Below are 15,850 nucleotides of genomic sequence, written 5' to 3' on the forward strand. Positions count from 1 at the left end.
CTTTTTCCAGCTCCAGAGTCACAGGTGGACCTGCATTAGAATGTTTCGGCAAGCTTTCTTTTTTTAAGCAGTGTGACAGTCAGGGGATTGTTGCTCATTGCTTTGAAAAAAAAAAAAGCCACCAGTGATCTGAGTCATTGCAGAATCCGTCCGCTTTCTCGTCTTCTTCGGTGGCTTTTGCTGTGCTTGTGTTGTAAATGGTGTTCACCGGGAGGTATCAGCCTTTCCGGAACTTTGTACTTTTCTATTCTAATCTAGGGCTTTGTTTCTGTTTTTTTTTTTAACTCACATGTACAGCCATGGATAAACTTGGTTTTCTAGGATTGTTGAAGAATAGAATGCTGTTAAGCATCTTAACGGGAATTTGTCGGAAAGCAGAAATTCCTATGGGATTTGGCACCCCCACACATCCATCACGGACACATAGGGGGAGATTTACTAATTCTGGTGCAGCTATGCATAGTAACCAATCAGCTTCCAACTTTACCTTGTTCATTAAACTTTCACAATAAAATCTTGAAGCTGATTGGTTGCTATGCACAGCTGCACCCAGCTTTGTGTGCACCTGTTGTCGTAAATCTCCCCCATACTGTATGCCACATACTAGCCCTGGACCCATAAAGTGAATCCAAGTCACAATTCTGAAGCAGGAGTAGAATAGCTACATCCAATATAGCCTTATCACACAGGCGTGTTTTGCTTCAGGACCTGGCTGTCTATCCAATTTTCTTTATAATCAATAACCAGGTCTTCTAAAAAGAGAAGAAATTATAATACACCTCCGAGCATTACATAGCATCTTTACGCTAGAAAAAAAGAGAGTCAACAGCTACAAATCCTCTAGCTGCTGATTTTTTTAATAACAGGACACTTACCAGTCCAGAGATCCAGTGCCATCCTCACCCAGGTTAGTTCTTCACTAGCCTTTGGGTTCCTGGCACCGGCATCTTAACTGTGGGCAGCCGGCTATGCTAATTGCAGCTTCACAGCAGGCTGCCCACTGCACATGTTCCAGCCGCACTGCGCTTTGTGAATGGTCCCACAGTCTTCGGGGACCTGTGACATATCCCAGAAGACTGCGGGGAAGGAGGAAACTAGGCAATCAGAACATTGGGGGAGGAAACTAGGCAATCAGAGCAGAAGTGGGAGCGGGTACCTGTCAAAACTAGATACCCGCTCCCCCCAAAAAAAGGACATGCCAAATGAGGCAGAAGGGGTGAGGAGGACTTAAAGGGAAACTTTCCCCTTTTGGGTGAAGCTGTGCTTTAAGTCGATGAGCTGCTAGTGCTAGGCAGAGTCTGTACTAAAGACTAGTTTTAGGCTAGGTTCAACAGTTGCCGATGATTGCAGGTGCAGATCACTACCCATGTGCATTGCAGTGTAATGTAGAAAGGGATAAAGATCTTCTCCACTTGAGGTCTAATCTCCAATTAAGTCTACAGCCTAAAGGTATGCTTTGTTGTACAGCAGCCCCAAAGCAAGACTGGTCAGAGGAGCGCAGAGGTGGAATCTAAACAGGTATTCTTTAGCCACATATTTAGAGCCATAGGATAAATCAGCAATAAATAATACAACAAAAGATACTGTTGTGAAATGTGAAGCTGCTTGATTTGAAATCATCTTCTTTGACATTTGGTTATTAACTCAGGTTCCTTTTATTCCAGAAAGAAGACATGGTTCCTCCAGCAAGGCCCCTCTGACACCTCCATCATCATCTGTGTATTCCCTCTACTCCACGCCTTCAACTAAAAACAGAGTGGCTGGCAGCAGCACGCGGACATCCAGCAGTGCTAGTGGTAGTGCCTCCTCCAACTCCAAGCTGATAAAATCTCCCAAAGAAAAGCTACAGATAGGCGGGAACAACAGGTCGATGCATCCCACGCAACACAGCAAAGCACCACAAGACAAAATGTAAGCTACACTTCCTCTGTGTTTAAGAAATGCCAGAGCAGCTATAATGATAGACTGGACCAGTTTGGGTCCATTCTCCTATTCCCTATCCTGTAAAAGGAGCAATATTATTTTTGAATTCCATCCCCATTTTATTGATCATGATGGAATACTGACCATTGGGTAACTAATCCATTGTTCTTGTGTGTCTTTTGCAATCAGACATGTAGTATTTCAAATAGGTCCTCCCAAGTTGGCCATAGTGCTTGGCGCACACAGGTGTTTTTCTTGTGTCAAAAGTTACACGTCGGGGGTGTTCTTGATACAGGTAGAAAGGACAAATTTTAAGTGACATTAAAGGCTTGCTTTTGTTGTTTGGTGGTGTTTTTTTTTTTTTTAATAACAAACATGTCATACCTACCTGCTCTGTGTAATGGTTGAACACAGAGCAGCCTTATCCTCCTTTTGTCAGGTCCCCTGCTGGTGCTCTTGGCCCCTCCCCGTTGCTGAGTACAACTATAGCAAGTTGTTTGGTATGGGGGCATGTGTGCTTGCTCACTCTCAAGCCCTACTCTGTGTATCCATTGACACACAGAGCGAGGCTCAGTTCCACCACTTTCCATCCTCACTGGCTCACTTGGCTATGGAGAAGGGGAGAGCCGCTGCTCCCATGTACATCAGTGGATCAAGATCATGCTCAGGAAAGTATTAGAGGGCTCTGGAGGGGAACAACACAGAGAACTTTTTTTTACCTTTGTGCATAGAATGCACAAAGGTTAAAAACCTTCAGGCTTTAGAACCACTTTAACTATTGGCTTCTTCATGTAACTTCCAATTTCCAGCTTTGCTGGGGGGTAGGCCAATTACAAAATGCAAGCTAATGCCAATCAGTCTTCATGGGACTGAGATTGAGCTCTACAGTCACTTTTGCAGCAGCTGTTTTCTTATTCCGGGTCACAATCCTGCGCAATGTCCTTTTTGTCTCTTTTGGTCAGTTGACCACAGACGTTTTCCTGGAAACTGTATATTCCGTCATAACCTTTGATACTGTACCTCGCAGCACAGCAAATAAACTGGCAACTTCAGTCACAGAGGCACCAGCTAAGCGGCACCAACAATTTGCCCTCTTTGAAGCTCAGTAAGCTCTGACATGACAATGTATTACTAGCAGAACACACAGTGAATGATAAAAGTGAAGCTTCCCACCTGTTAGCTAGGTGTCTCATCACACAGCAGAAGCAAAAGAATGTTACCTCACTTCTGCTTTCAATGCGAAACATGCCCTCACTCTCACACCTGCAAATAAAGTAGTGTTTTAATTTTTTCTAACCCCTGTACTTTTGGTGAGTTTTATATTTGAGTCTAGGTATTCTAAATATACTGTTTTGGTTTCCTATTTCCTACTGTTGAAATGAACAAAGAACTGTTGCATCAGGAAAAAGTTATTCTGACATGCATAAGGCTGTTGTAGCTTCAAGAAGCTCAGTATAAATACCAGAATTTTTACCAAGGCTTTAGTTGGGCACTGAAAGCATTAAGCAGAGTCCTTCATTTTACTAAAAAAAAATTGTCTGCCCTACAGAATGACCCCATCTGTTAAAGTGGAGAAGATGCATACAATCCAAAAAACGGATGGTGCGTTGCAAAAATCGGCTGCTGGGTCTACCTGTTCCTCTTCTGTCAGCTCCTCAGTAAAGACTGGCCTTAACTGGCAATCAATACCAAAGCCACCTTTGCCTTCCCCTGGACAGATACCAAATGGTAAAGGAATTCTCTCGACTCCTCCGAATGTGGAAAAGAAAGCTGAAGATACAAACTGTAGGAAATATTTACACAAGAGATTGTCTGGTATGTACGACTTTTGTTATATTTTACAGGTATAGTTCTAAGTAATAGAAACCCAGCTTCCACATGCTTCAAGGTTTTTGTTTGAAGTGGGGAACCCCACTGGTGCGCCTTTTTTAACCACTTTTTCAGCACACGATCTGTCTGTGTATACCACAGCTGTCAGTCAGCCTTCTGTTCATTCAGGTGGTGTTCTTGTTTCTGTTAAGTTCGGCTGTACGGGTGAGTACGCACTGTGCGTACACATTTACTTTCTCGGCAGTAGAAAAAAAGCAAACCGCTCTGGCCGCTGCACAGGACTGAGCACGCATTTGAATGAGCCCTTAGAGATACAATCTCTTTATAAGTCTTCCATAAACTGGTCACACTGCCTGACCATGGTCTATCTAATATTTGAATATTAGTGCTGGAGCACTAACAACATTTGCTTTTTTCAGATGAGTCTTTTTGATTTGTAATATTTTGTAGAACAAACATTTCCATTTTGTATCCAGTTTTTTGGACTTTTGATGAGCAAAAAGTTAATTTTAGGAAAGTCAGAAAACCAAAATCTAACTGGATATAATCTGATCCAGAGCAACTTGCTCAAATTCACATACTGTTGGGCCACTTCTCTTTAGACTGCCATGTCTTTTGTATCCTTCCCGTTCTTTCCACTATGGCTGTTTCATTGCTGGCTAGAAGGTATTAGGTGGATTAATGCCAAGTGTGGAAAGTTGTGAAAAAACGGAAAAAGAAAAGGTAGTAATTTAATAAAACATTGATCTCTGCCCAGGCATAGAGCATTACCTTTTAAAAATAATTTATTGTATAAAAGAAGTGGTAATATACTGACAAAGGATAAAATGTCAAGAGCACATCATATAAAGTACATTTAAGAGAGGATACAGGCATGGTAGTTATTGGCCCTGAGGAAGAGGCAAGTCCTCAAAATGTGTCAGCCATTTGGAAGTCTAAGAATCCCATTACAGATATCATCCAGTGTGATTGGACCTTGCTGTACTTTATATGATGTGCCCTTGACATTGTATCCATTGTGAGTATATTACCACTTCTTTTATACAATAAATGATTTTTTTAAAGGTAATGCACTAGGCCTGTGCGCCCTCTGTTTTTCTTTGCATGCAGTACATTTGGATTCCCTGGTCCATTGAGGGCAACAAGGTGTGCATTTTCTAGGCATCCTGCATGTGGTTCTAGCCTATGTGAAGTCCATCTTCCAGCTCAGGAGTATATGCATATGCCACTCATTGATCTCTGCCCTCAGGGAACTTTTCATTCCCGATACATGTTTGTTCATTCCCCCTGCCCTTTATTAGACAGGTTGTTGATGTTGTTGCTGTCTGTAGTTTGGTTTCCAATTGTCTCATATTCTATAGATCGAGAGTTTGACCCCGATATACACTGTGGAGTTGTCGATGTTGAGACAAAGAAGCCCTGCACTAGATCTCTGACATGCAAGGTAAGTCCTTTCCTCTATCTTGCTGCTCATGTATTTTGTATACACTGACCACATAACATAAGTGGAATTTCAGAAACCCTGAATTTACTTGTATGTTTATGGTTACCCCTAACTGCAATACACTGACAAAACCATTAAAAGGACTAGGAGCTATGTAGGTACTCCCGCTGCCTTACATCTTATAGCTGTCAGCAGCAGTTGTAGATGTTGCATAGTTCCACTGCCTCCCAGTTTTATGAGTGCAGAACAGGTAAAAAAAATGGATCCTTTGCCTCAAGCTTCAGAAACAATGGCAAAATGGTTATTAGAAGATATTTAGATAATCTAAACAGCTCTGACATCACCAAAGATGTCCTAGCATCATTTTTAGCTGTCAGTGTGCTGCTTATTGCGATATCTAAAGAGGCCTCCACAGTGAAAGCTACTGTTTGTACTAGTTTACAGTGTAAGAACACAGAGAAACTTATTCTAAGGTTCGATCTAAAGCCAAACGTCTGGCCAAACTTTTTTTCAACATATTTTTATTGATCTCCATGACCTCAATGGGGGAGATTTCACCTCATTTTCTCTCCCTCTGGCAACCTGTGACTTAAAGAAATGAGGGGAACAGTCATTCCTGGGACAGGAAGTTGAACACAGTAATAACTTGAAAGTGGTTATAAAACTTCCTGTTTACCTGGAATAAAGGTGTTTTGTTGCAGTCTGTGTCCCTACTGGAGAGATTTCCCTTCACTTCTGTCCCAACAGGAAGTGAGGATAAATCTCCCCAATGGTGACACAGACAGCAATGACAATAAAGTTTGGCTGCAGTTTGGTTTTAAGGCAGGTTGCAAGCTTAGACAAGTAAGGTGGGTCTAGCTGTAAGTGAAGCAGTAAAACAATTTTCTGAGATCTTTCTGCATTTATTAAAAAGCTTAATGAAAAATTCACTTATAGAAGGGCACATCATGCCATTATTTTGTTTAAATTAACCAAAGAACTTTGTTTTATGAGTTTTCTCTTGCCATCTTCATTAAGGTAGTCCTTCTTTTCCCTAGGCACATTCCTTAGGCTACCGGAGAGCAGTACAAGGGCGCAAGAAAGGTTTTGACGTGTTATTAGCTGAGCACAAAAATAAAACCAGGGAAAAAGAACTGCTTCGTCATGCTGAGCAACAGCAACAGCAGCAGACGTCTGCGCTCAGGGAACCACATCCCTCACCTTCAAAATCTTCCCAGGAACCGCACCAAAACTCTCATGGACACTCTGCTCCCGAAGCGAAGCCTTTAGTACCCAGCAAGGCCAAGCCTCACAACCCCAGTCTTCCAAGGTGAGGCCGTTTGCATGGTGCAACCTGTACCTTTCCTATACACACAGTGCATGCTTTGCCAAGTGTTGATCAAAATTATGCGACTACCATGGTATTTTATTATTTCTTAAAGTGCATGTCTGTGTAAGATTAAAAAAAACACAAATTTCCATAGCCTGTCCACAGGTTTTTATTGTTTTTATTTTTAAGTATTTGCATAAACTTGAAAAATGAGCCATCGCTGACCTCTGTAGCCGCAGATTCTGTGGAGCAACTCCTCTTCAAATTTTATAGTTAAAGCTTTCTGTAGCTAAGCACATTCACCTTCACCTGCCAGCCTTCTAATTAAGTAAATACAGAGCAGGTTCCACGGGGGGAAAACCGAGTACTGAGACCTGAAAGACTTCATTTTCTCCCTTGTGAACCTAGATGGTTTGCATTTGTAGCTGCTACTAAACATATACTTTTCCACTTTGTTTCTTTAGGCCATCAAGTTATCCAGCGCAGCACAGTGGTAATGCTCCCAACGGCTCACCATCGGTGCATGAGTCTCAACCAGTCGTACCTGCAGCTGAGCCAACCTCCCGTTTGTCTAGTGATGAGGGGGAAGGGGACGAAAAGGAGGAACCTGCTGAAAAACTGGACTGTCATTACTCAGACCACCACCCTCGGCCTGCAGCTGTAAGTGTGGGGAAATCAGAGTTTAGTAGAACTTTTTACCAGAGTCTGCCAAAACCAAATAATAAAAGAACCACTTCTTATAGTTTCATACATTTTACATTAAGACTGTATGGTGCTCGGCAGCAAATAAGTGCTGACTTATTCGTAGTGCTTACACGTCTTTGTTCAAGTGTGACCTTAAAGGATAGATTCACCTCACCCATATTCAGGTTGTAACATGTTACGAACGGACCGGCCCGTGCTCCTCCCCGCTCCCCATTGTGACAGCTAGCGGGCGATCTTCTCCTCCCCCCTAGCTTTTTAAAAAATTCATCCATGGTGTTCTGTGAATTAATCAACTACAAGTCCCGGTAGCCTTTGTGGCTGTCAGCTTGTAGTTCTCATGGAACTACCACGGCACTTTGGATCGCCATGGTAGTTAATTGGTTTTTCCTGTCGGTATATCTGCTTGCCTGTACTTTCCGTGTTGGCAAGCAGATATACTGACAGGTCTGCAAGAGACCTGCATGGCACCAGCGATCTGCTGATCACTGGTGCAATGCTTTAGAGACTCCAGAAACAAATAGTACTTTCAGTTTTTTACCTGCAAAAAAAAGTGCATTTATTCATCTCTTGTAAAAAGGTGAACGTATCCATTAATATTCCCCAAAACTCCATGCTACCATTACTAAAGCATAGCTGAACTTTTAGATTAGTTGCACTTATTTTGGAAAGTCAAGTAAGTTGTCATCCATGCTGGAGAGATGCATCTGAATTTTCTTCTTGCAAAAATTCTACCTTCTAGCAGTGGTGGTATTAGTCTTCTTTATTTATTTTTATACTGTGTTTTATACTGCGTGCACAAGGTAAATACAGCATATATGACTCAAGTAAATACAGAGTACATATTTGAAAAATAAAAAAGTGAACAGTCACTCCCATCTGGGGGCGACATCAATACATGAATATATAAGACATCGTCACATAGTAACAAATTCATATGCTGTAATACAAATTTCCTTGATGCTCAACACCCCGGTCACATCAAGCCTTACTTTGAAATCGTGCGACTTACAGTGCAGTTGCACGATTTCAAAGTCAGATAACATGCCGATTTCAGGTGCGATTTGCAAGACATCTGACACAGATGTTTATGCAAATCGCACCAAAAGTAGTACATGTACTACTTTAGAAATCGGTGTGGCTCCGACCAAGTCGGTACCTCACTGGTTTGACCGCTGTAATTGCGGACGATAGGGTGCAAATTAGCTTACGATTTGCAAGTCGCATGGCATGAAAATTGCATGCCAAGTAGCACCCGATGTGACCGGGGTATTAAGATGAGTTATCAATAATAATAAAAATAGTCAAATAGGGTTTTGGGGGGGTGTAACCCTGATTGACAAGCTCTGTACTGCAGCCTGTGGGAGCAGTAAACTTAATCAGGTTGAGTAATTTCCTTTTATTTATAATATATTAAGTTGCATTGGACACACTTTGAAGATACTGTATAGCAAGATTAATAAGTTTATCAGTGTGCAATATAATCATTTAACCTGATTGAAATACAACTCTTGCCACCGGAGAATGCTGGTGTATGATGGGACGTGTAGTTCAGTTCCACATAATCAGTACTTGTTAGTTTATTGCCTTTTGGTTTCCTGCAGAATCTCACATTTATAAAAAAATAAATGGATGACAGAAAAGGTGTTTGTATCTCCATAGTGGAAGCAGGTGAAATCTGAAATGAAATCTTATATATGTAGTACTTTTACTTAAAATAATTTTCTTTCCAAAATTTTGCTAGCGCCCATAGAAAACAATTTTTTGCTATGTGCCCTGTTCACATTACAATGCTTTGGTGTTGTCCTTCAGCTGATGAAGCTAGGTTTTGACACACTGCCTTCTACACCATTATTGGTCGATGAGTTTGCACATTTTGCATTGAGGCACCATTCGGTACAGAACCCAATGAGTTGACCTACCCGAGTGTCCTAGGTTTTGGGAAGATTTCCTTAAGCTACATTCGGGCAACTGTAGGTTCTTATTTTTCAGTTTACTAATACAGTAACATGTTTTCCTTAAATATGTATAGTATGGTGTGAAAGTAATCAATATATATTTTTAAATGACTTCTTGCATTTTCTCCTTACAGTTTTGCTCATTTGGTAGCAGACAGATTGGGAGGGGGTATTATGTTTTCGACAAGCGGTGGGACCACATCCGATGTGCACTTAACTTCATGGTGGACAAACATCTAAACTCCCAGATGTGGAGGTAAGTGATTGCTTGGTTAATGAAATGTCATTTCTGCATCAAGTGAAGGCAGCCAGTTGGAACAGGGTCTAGCGATACTGTTAAGACAGGAGTTACTGTTGGTCTACCCAAAAGTGACTGCAGGAAATCTCACAATGGAATTTTGTAATTAGGGGACAGCAGTAGAAAGCTGGCTTACATTATTGGATTACATTGTATACAGATGGGTAGGTTGTGTATCCTGTTAGATGAGCAGGATTTCTAGTTGGTCTGCATAATTCAGCTTTTATAAACTTTTTTTTTTAACCGAAGGAATGCTTACAAAATGTTAAGGTCTCAGGGAACCCCTGCTAAATAATATTATATTCATTGGTGGTCAGTGGGATGGGTGTCCTCTTACATTGTAGGTCAGCGGGAGAGGTGTCCCCTTTCATTGGTGGTCAGTGGGAGCGGTGCCCCCTTTTGTTGGTGGTCTATGGAACAGGTGCTTTCTTACAGTGGTCATGATGAAAGGAATAATTCCCGGTTACATTGGGGATTTGTTGGTGGAATTTTACTTCAGACAGTGAAAAACATCATTGCTGTCAGTAATTGTGTATCTGCAAAACAAGAAGAAAGGTATTGGTCGCACACAGTTGAATGATGTCCTCCTGGAACTATACAGACACTATCGTGTGTGTGTGTGTACAAGGAGCTTATAACCATATCCTGCTAACGTCATTTCTGTTTGTGCAGGTTAACCCATATCCACTTGTATGTTTTACATTTCCTGATTTCACTTGGTTCTTTTCACCAGAAGTTTAGCTGAGCCAGTTTGCAAGAGACATATGTGACTGATGTGTACAATAATATGGTGCTTTTGTACATACAATATTACAACCTGCCCAGTTTATCCCTGACATATACAGTTGTGTTCAAAATAATAGCAGTCAGACATCACTAACCTGATCAATCACTGTTTTTGGTAGAAATGATATTTCTACATGGCAAATAATTTACTAGCAGGTGTAGTAGAGTAATAGAAATCCAACAGACCCAACAGTCATGACATGCATGCTGCTGATTCTGTGTAATTGAATCACTAATTGAAAGGGGCATGTTCAAAATAATAGCAGTGTGGAGTTTTTCAGTCATTCTTTGAAAAACAGGTGGCAATTATTGCCCTTATTTAAGGAAAGAAGGCAGCAAATGTTGTACATGCTGGTTACAGTGCATTTCTCTCTGAAATTCTGAGGAAAATGGGTCGTTCCAGACATTGTTCAGAAGAACAGCGTACCTTGATTAAAAAGTTGATTGGAGAGGGGAAAACATATAAAGAAGTGCAGAAAATGATTGGCTGCTCAGCTAAAATGATCGCCAATGCTTTAAAATGGCAACCAAAACCTGAAAGATGTGGAAGAAAGCGAAAAACTACCATTCAAATGGATAGAAGAAAAGCCAAAATGGCAAGGACTCAGCCAACAATCAGCTCCAGGAAGATCAAAGAAGGTGTAAAGTTACCTGTGAGTACTGTTACAATTAGAAGACGCCTATGTGAAGCCAAGCTATCTGCAAGAAGCCCCCGCAAAGTCCCACTGTTGGAGAAAAGACATGTGCTGAAGAGGTTACAATTTGCCAAAGAGCACATTGACTGGCCTAAAGAGAAATGGCGCAACATTTTGTGGACTGATGAAAGTAAGATTGTTCTTTTTGGGTCTAGTGGCCAGAGACAGTTTGTCAGACGACCCCCAAACACTGAATTCAAGCCACAGTACACTGTGAAGACAGTGAAGCATGAATACATCAGAATACTTGAAGAGGTCATGCTGCCTTATGCTGAAGAGGAAATGCCCTTGAAATGGGTGTTCCAACAAGACAACGACCCCAAACACAGCAGTAAACGTGCAACATCTTGGTTCCAGACCAACAAGATTGACGTTATGGAGTGGCCAGCCCAATCCCCGGATCTTAATCCAATAGAAAACTTGTGGGGTGACATCAAAAATGCAGTTTCTGAGGCAAAACCAAGAAATAGAGAAGAACTGTGGAATGTAGTCCAATCATCCTGGGCTGGAATACCTGTTCACAGGTGCCAGAAGTTGGTTGACTCCATGCAACACAGATGTACAGCAGTTCTCAGAAACAGTGCGACTACAACCAAATATTCATTAAGTGATTCAAAGGAAAGCAAAATCTTCAAACATTTTTCAGTTTAGTATAGTGCATGTTTGAGTTTGTAAAGAAGAATACAAACACTGCTATTTTTTTTGAACAGTCTAATATTCATTTTTCTTCAATTTATTTAGAGGAACAACACAAATTTGATATATTTTTCTTCATGTTTTGATTTGGAATAGAATGTGTAGTGTTCCCAATGCATTTGTGTGTATGGAAATAAAAGCTATTAGAAGGATTTTGAGCTTTATTCATGTTTTTCAACACACTGCTATTATTTTGAACACAACTATATATCCATTGTGTGATAAAGCTTGGGACACAGGACAAGGGCATGGAGGATTCCACAGAGACCCCATGATGGTTTGCCTTTTTTTTTTTTCCTCAGTTTAAAAACAAAATTCTTTTTTTTCTTGTCTAACAATTTACAAGAGAACAGAATGGAAAGTCTGCTTGTTATGGGAAACACATGCAGTCACTCAGACACCTTTGATCTTGAGGCCCTGTTACCTCTTTACCTGCCTTTCTGAAATGGTATCTCTAGACCTCAGAACTAGAAGAGGATCTGTCCGTGGTTCCCTAGCTTTTAGTCAGCGTTGTCTTTTTCTAGTCTGCCTAAAGCTGGCCATACATAGATCAAAATTTTGCCAGTTCAGCAGGAATTTCGATTCATGTATGGCTGTTCCTGTTTGAGAAGAGTCTATCTAGTGATTGACACCTTCTGCACAGGACTGTCAGTATATTGTCACTAGTTCAGTGCTCTCAGCCAACAACTGCAGCGTTGTCCGATGTATTCTGACAGCGGGGGAATCCCACTGTCAGAATACAGTAGCGCAGCATGTATGGATGTGCAGATGGGGAAATCAGTTTGCTCTTTCTATAGAAGTTTGTGAGAGCAAAATTGGTTTAAAAGTGTAAGGCAGGTTTTTTTCAGTCACAGGTCCATGTCTCTGACTTTTCTTTTCTATTCTTCTGTTTTCTGCTTTTTTGTTCTCTTAATCTTAATACAGTTCTGCAAAACTTAGAGGAGCTGTGTTACCTCTTCCAAATACATTATTAATTTTCCCAGCACTTGGTAGGTATTATCACCAGCCAGCAAAATGTGATAATGAAACCCACCATCATTATAGGATATCTGCCCAAAAAATATTGCGTTCTGGTAACTGGTTAAAGGATTTGTACACATTTCAACTAAATTGCACTTATTCCTTTATCCCCACCTTCTCCTTTCCCAGATGCATACTTTCCTCCATCATAATGTCTCTGACATAGACTAAAATGGGACTATCTCCTAATAATTGTGGTATTGGGGGGGCAACCCCATAGAATGTTATGGTGATCTACTGTAAAGTCTTGTCCAGCACACACAATTTTTTGTGGTGGTGGCAAGTACTGGGGCCGAAGAGTTAGGTCGGTTGGGGTGACGCTAAAACCAGAAGTGCACTTTGTTTGAAACGCACTTTAATATTTTTAATAATATTTTTTGGTATATGAACTCCTTTTTATTTTACATGTCTTCATTTATACTTTTCTCCACATTTACATAAAGACTAATTTGTTGAACAAAAGTGACGGGTTGGGGCAAATTATAACACCACCAAGGGTGCTCAAGCAGTTGCCGCAATAGTTTGTTCTTTTCAAAAGTATCACTAAAGACAACACTTTATTAGGACAGAGTGGAGAGGGGTTAGATGCACTGTCAAAACTGTAATGCTCTAGACATGTCCATCCAGCACCAGACCCCTAACGCCACAGATTAGAGTGCATGGCTAACAGTGATACCGTATATTACCCATATAAAAAGAGAGCATTACTCATCAAATCAAACTCCGTTTTGAAAAGGTCATTGTGTAAAAATGACAAAGTGTGAACCTACAACATACACCAACATTTCATGGGCACAAGGGTCCCCTTTGTTAAGGTGACACACTTGTGGTTGTGAAATGTTGGTATATTAAGTTTACTTTCACACATTTTTCATTATTTTACACAATATGTCTTGATTAAAACTTAGGGTTTGATTTTGGTGAGTGCTGGCTTTCTCTTCACAAGGTTTTTATTGCTCTTACTTGCTGTACCTGTGCAGTGATCCTTTATAAACTCATATGCCGTACTGCAAGAATGGAGATTTGTTTTGTTTCTACTTACAAAGAAGGTAGATGTGCCACGTGTAAAGAGAATTAGTCAACCATGTAACACCATTTGTCAACATTACAATGTGCTTCTCGTGTGAATGAGGCCTAGGCTTTCCTTCAGATAGCCCATTGACATGAGATGATGGTTGGCTAATCAGGTGGTGATATTATGTCTTCAACGTTGGCTCCTGGCGGGTGGAGACTATTGATTATAGAGTTTAGAAAACTTGCCCCAATCACTCTCCACCCCACCCTCAACCTCAACCCCCCAACACTGGCAGACACTTGTAAAACTAACCTGGCAAGTTTATAGGGCATTATACAAATTGTTGGCCTAAGGGTTGGTCGTTTTTTTTTTTTTTTTTTGTTCTCTGCGCATCCCACCTCCTTGAATGTCTGCTTCACTTTTTGTTGTTCGGTCTGCTCCTTTCCCATGTGTGGTCCAGCTCCTGTTGACACAGCATGCTGAGATGTGATTCACACAGCAGCTATGTGAGTGACCTGTCTCTCTAGAAGCATGTAGTTATGCTCCAGTGTTTACATGGAACCCAGTGGACAATTACTTAGATACTGTTTCTATAGATAGATACGTCCAGGTAATATAAAAGGACCTCTGGGACCCTCCACCCTTTTTGACAGTTTATTTTTTACCTACTCCTAACAAATTCTCTCCCCACCTGGAAAAAATCCACCCATAGCTTTATCTTTACAGGTCTCGCTTGACTTGTGGGGCTCAGGCACTTGCTGTGTTCAGGTCTGTTGTGTCAATCTATAGTGAAGGCAAGCTGTCATACATACACATTTCAGCTGCCTTTCTGTACATTAAAACTTGATGTAGTACTGAACCTGCATGTTTTGAACTGAGAGGATTAGTAAGCGCCATCTCACATACCCTAACACACATGGGGCAAAAAACTGCCCCCAGTAGAAAATAGCCTGTTAAAAATGTTACAATTATTACTGGAATAGAGTGAAACATTTCCAATGTGAACACCTGTTTCATCATCATCATCTAAGACCCTGGTGACCAACCTGCGACCCAAGGGCCACATGTATCCCTTTATTACTACAATGCGACCCGAGGGTCACAACGGTCAGAAATAGGAGCATTGATTTGTAAAGGGTCTGCAATGGTGGTGATCTTCAGCAGTCTCTTGTAACATGTTCACTCTGTCTGTGTTCCTCAGTATGTCTCCAATGCCAGTAGCATATCTGCATTCACTGTCCATCTCCTGACATATTTGCAAACAGTTTTCTGTAGCATTACATACAATGAATATTATGTGTGGCCCTTTGGTGATGTCAGGGGCCAAAGCTAAGGCCTCCTATACCTTGTAAGATAATGACCACTGGTCTAAGAGGAGCTTTTACCTTAGTATGGAAAAATTTCCTACAACCACTTTGTGTCCCCAGGACTGTTGAACACTGAAGAGGAAGTGGAGGGATTTCTCCTCAACGGGACACAAAGAATGTCAGCAGTCTACGCATTTCCTATTTTATCTAAAACTTAACAAGCAAAAGTTTTTTTGGTTTTAAATACATTTTAAATATGCAGGTGAGCAGTGATTGTGGCAACGGTGGGTCATTGAGTCATAAAGAAGTGAGCATAGAATGAGAATGACAGCTCTAGAAGCATGCACCTTCAAAAGAAACCAGTAATGACAATCCCATTCATTTTCACATTACATCTTCCTTTGAAGTCTACTACCAAGCAGTTCCTCCTCACTGCATGGCCTATGGAGGGTTATTTACCACTGCAAAGTGAACCTGTTTTTACTACACACACCCAGTAATGTGCAGAAGTATTATTCTTTTCTCTAATTCCCTGACACATGATTGGTTGTATAAAGTGAATGCAGTAAATCATCTTGGATAAGTCTGGCACAGGGAGAGAGCTGGATCAGGATTAAGATGGAAGTGCTTGCTACAGGTGCAGCTGTTGTATTGGAGGGACACGGGAATGAGGACAGAGAGGTCACATAACAAGATTGTGTCAAATTATTTAAAAGTTCTGTTTAAATATTTCCTAATTTCATTTAAAAGTGTGTAGAAGATATGCATGTGGCCTATAATTAATAAAAATCCACTAACTGACAAGATTATGGATTCAGTGACTTTGGCATGGCAACTTTTTATTATTTTGCCACTACTAATAGGTAA

At 40.9% G+C, this 15,850-nt stretch overlaps 1 protein-coding gene across 2 annotated transcripts in view; it reads left to right on the top strand.

Annotated features, from left to right (window-relative positions):
• ATXN7 (ataxin 7) overlaps positions 1 to 15,850 on the top strand; it is a 164,141-nt gene that overhangs the window by 125,604 nt on the left and 22,687 nt on the right. For both annotated transcript variants that reach the window (XM_089675994.1, XM_089675992.1), the window contains exons 5-10: positions 1,665 to 1,911; positions 3,473 to 3,738; positions 5,115 to 5,197; positions 6,235 to 6,506; positions 6,971 to 7,166; positions 9,301 to 9,422. In XM_089675994.1, coding sequence (XP_089532120.1) covers positions 1,665 to 1,911; positions 3,473 to 3,738; positions 5,115 to 5,197; positions 6,235 to 6,506; positions 6,971 to 7,166; positions 9,301 to 9,422 — 1,186 coding nt within the window. The remainder of the gene's footprint in view (positions 1 to 1,664; positions 1,912 to 3,472; positions 3,739 to 5,114; positions 5,198 to 6,234; positions 6,507 to 6,970; positions 7,167 to 9,300; positions 9,423 to 15,850) is intronic.

The sequence above is a fragment of the Staurois parvus genome, unplaced genomic scaffold, assembly GCF_062004578.1.
Source record: "Staurois parvus isolate SC_StPar_1 unplaced genomic scaffold, SC_StPar_1.0 ptg000162l, whole genome shotgun sequence".
Lineage (NCBI taxonomy): Eukaryota > Metazoa > Chordata > Amphibia > Anura > Ranidae > Staurois > Staurois parvus.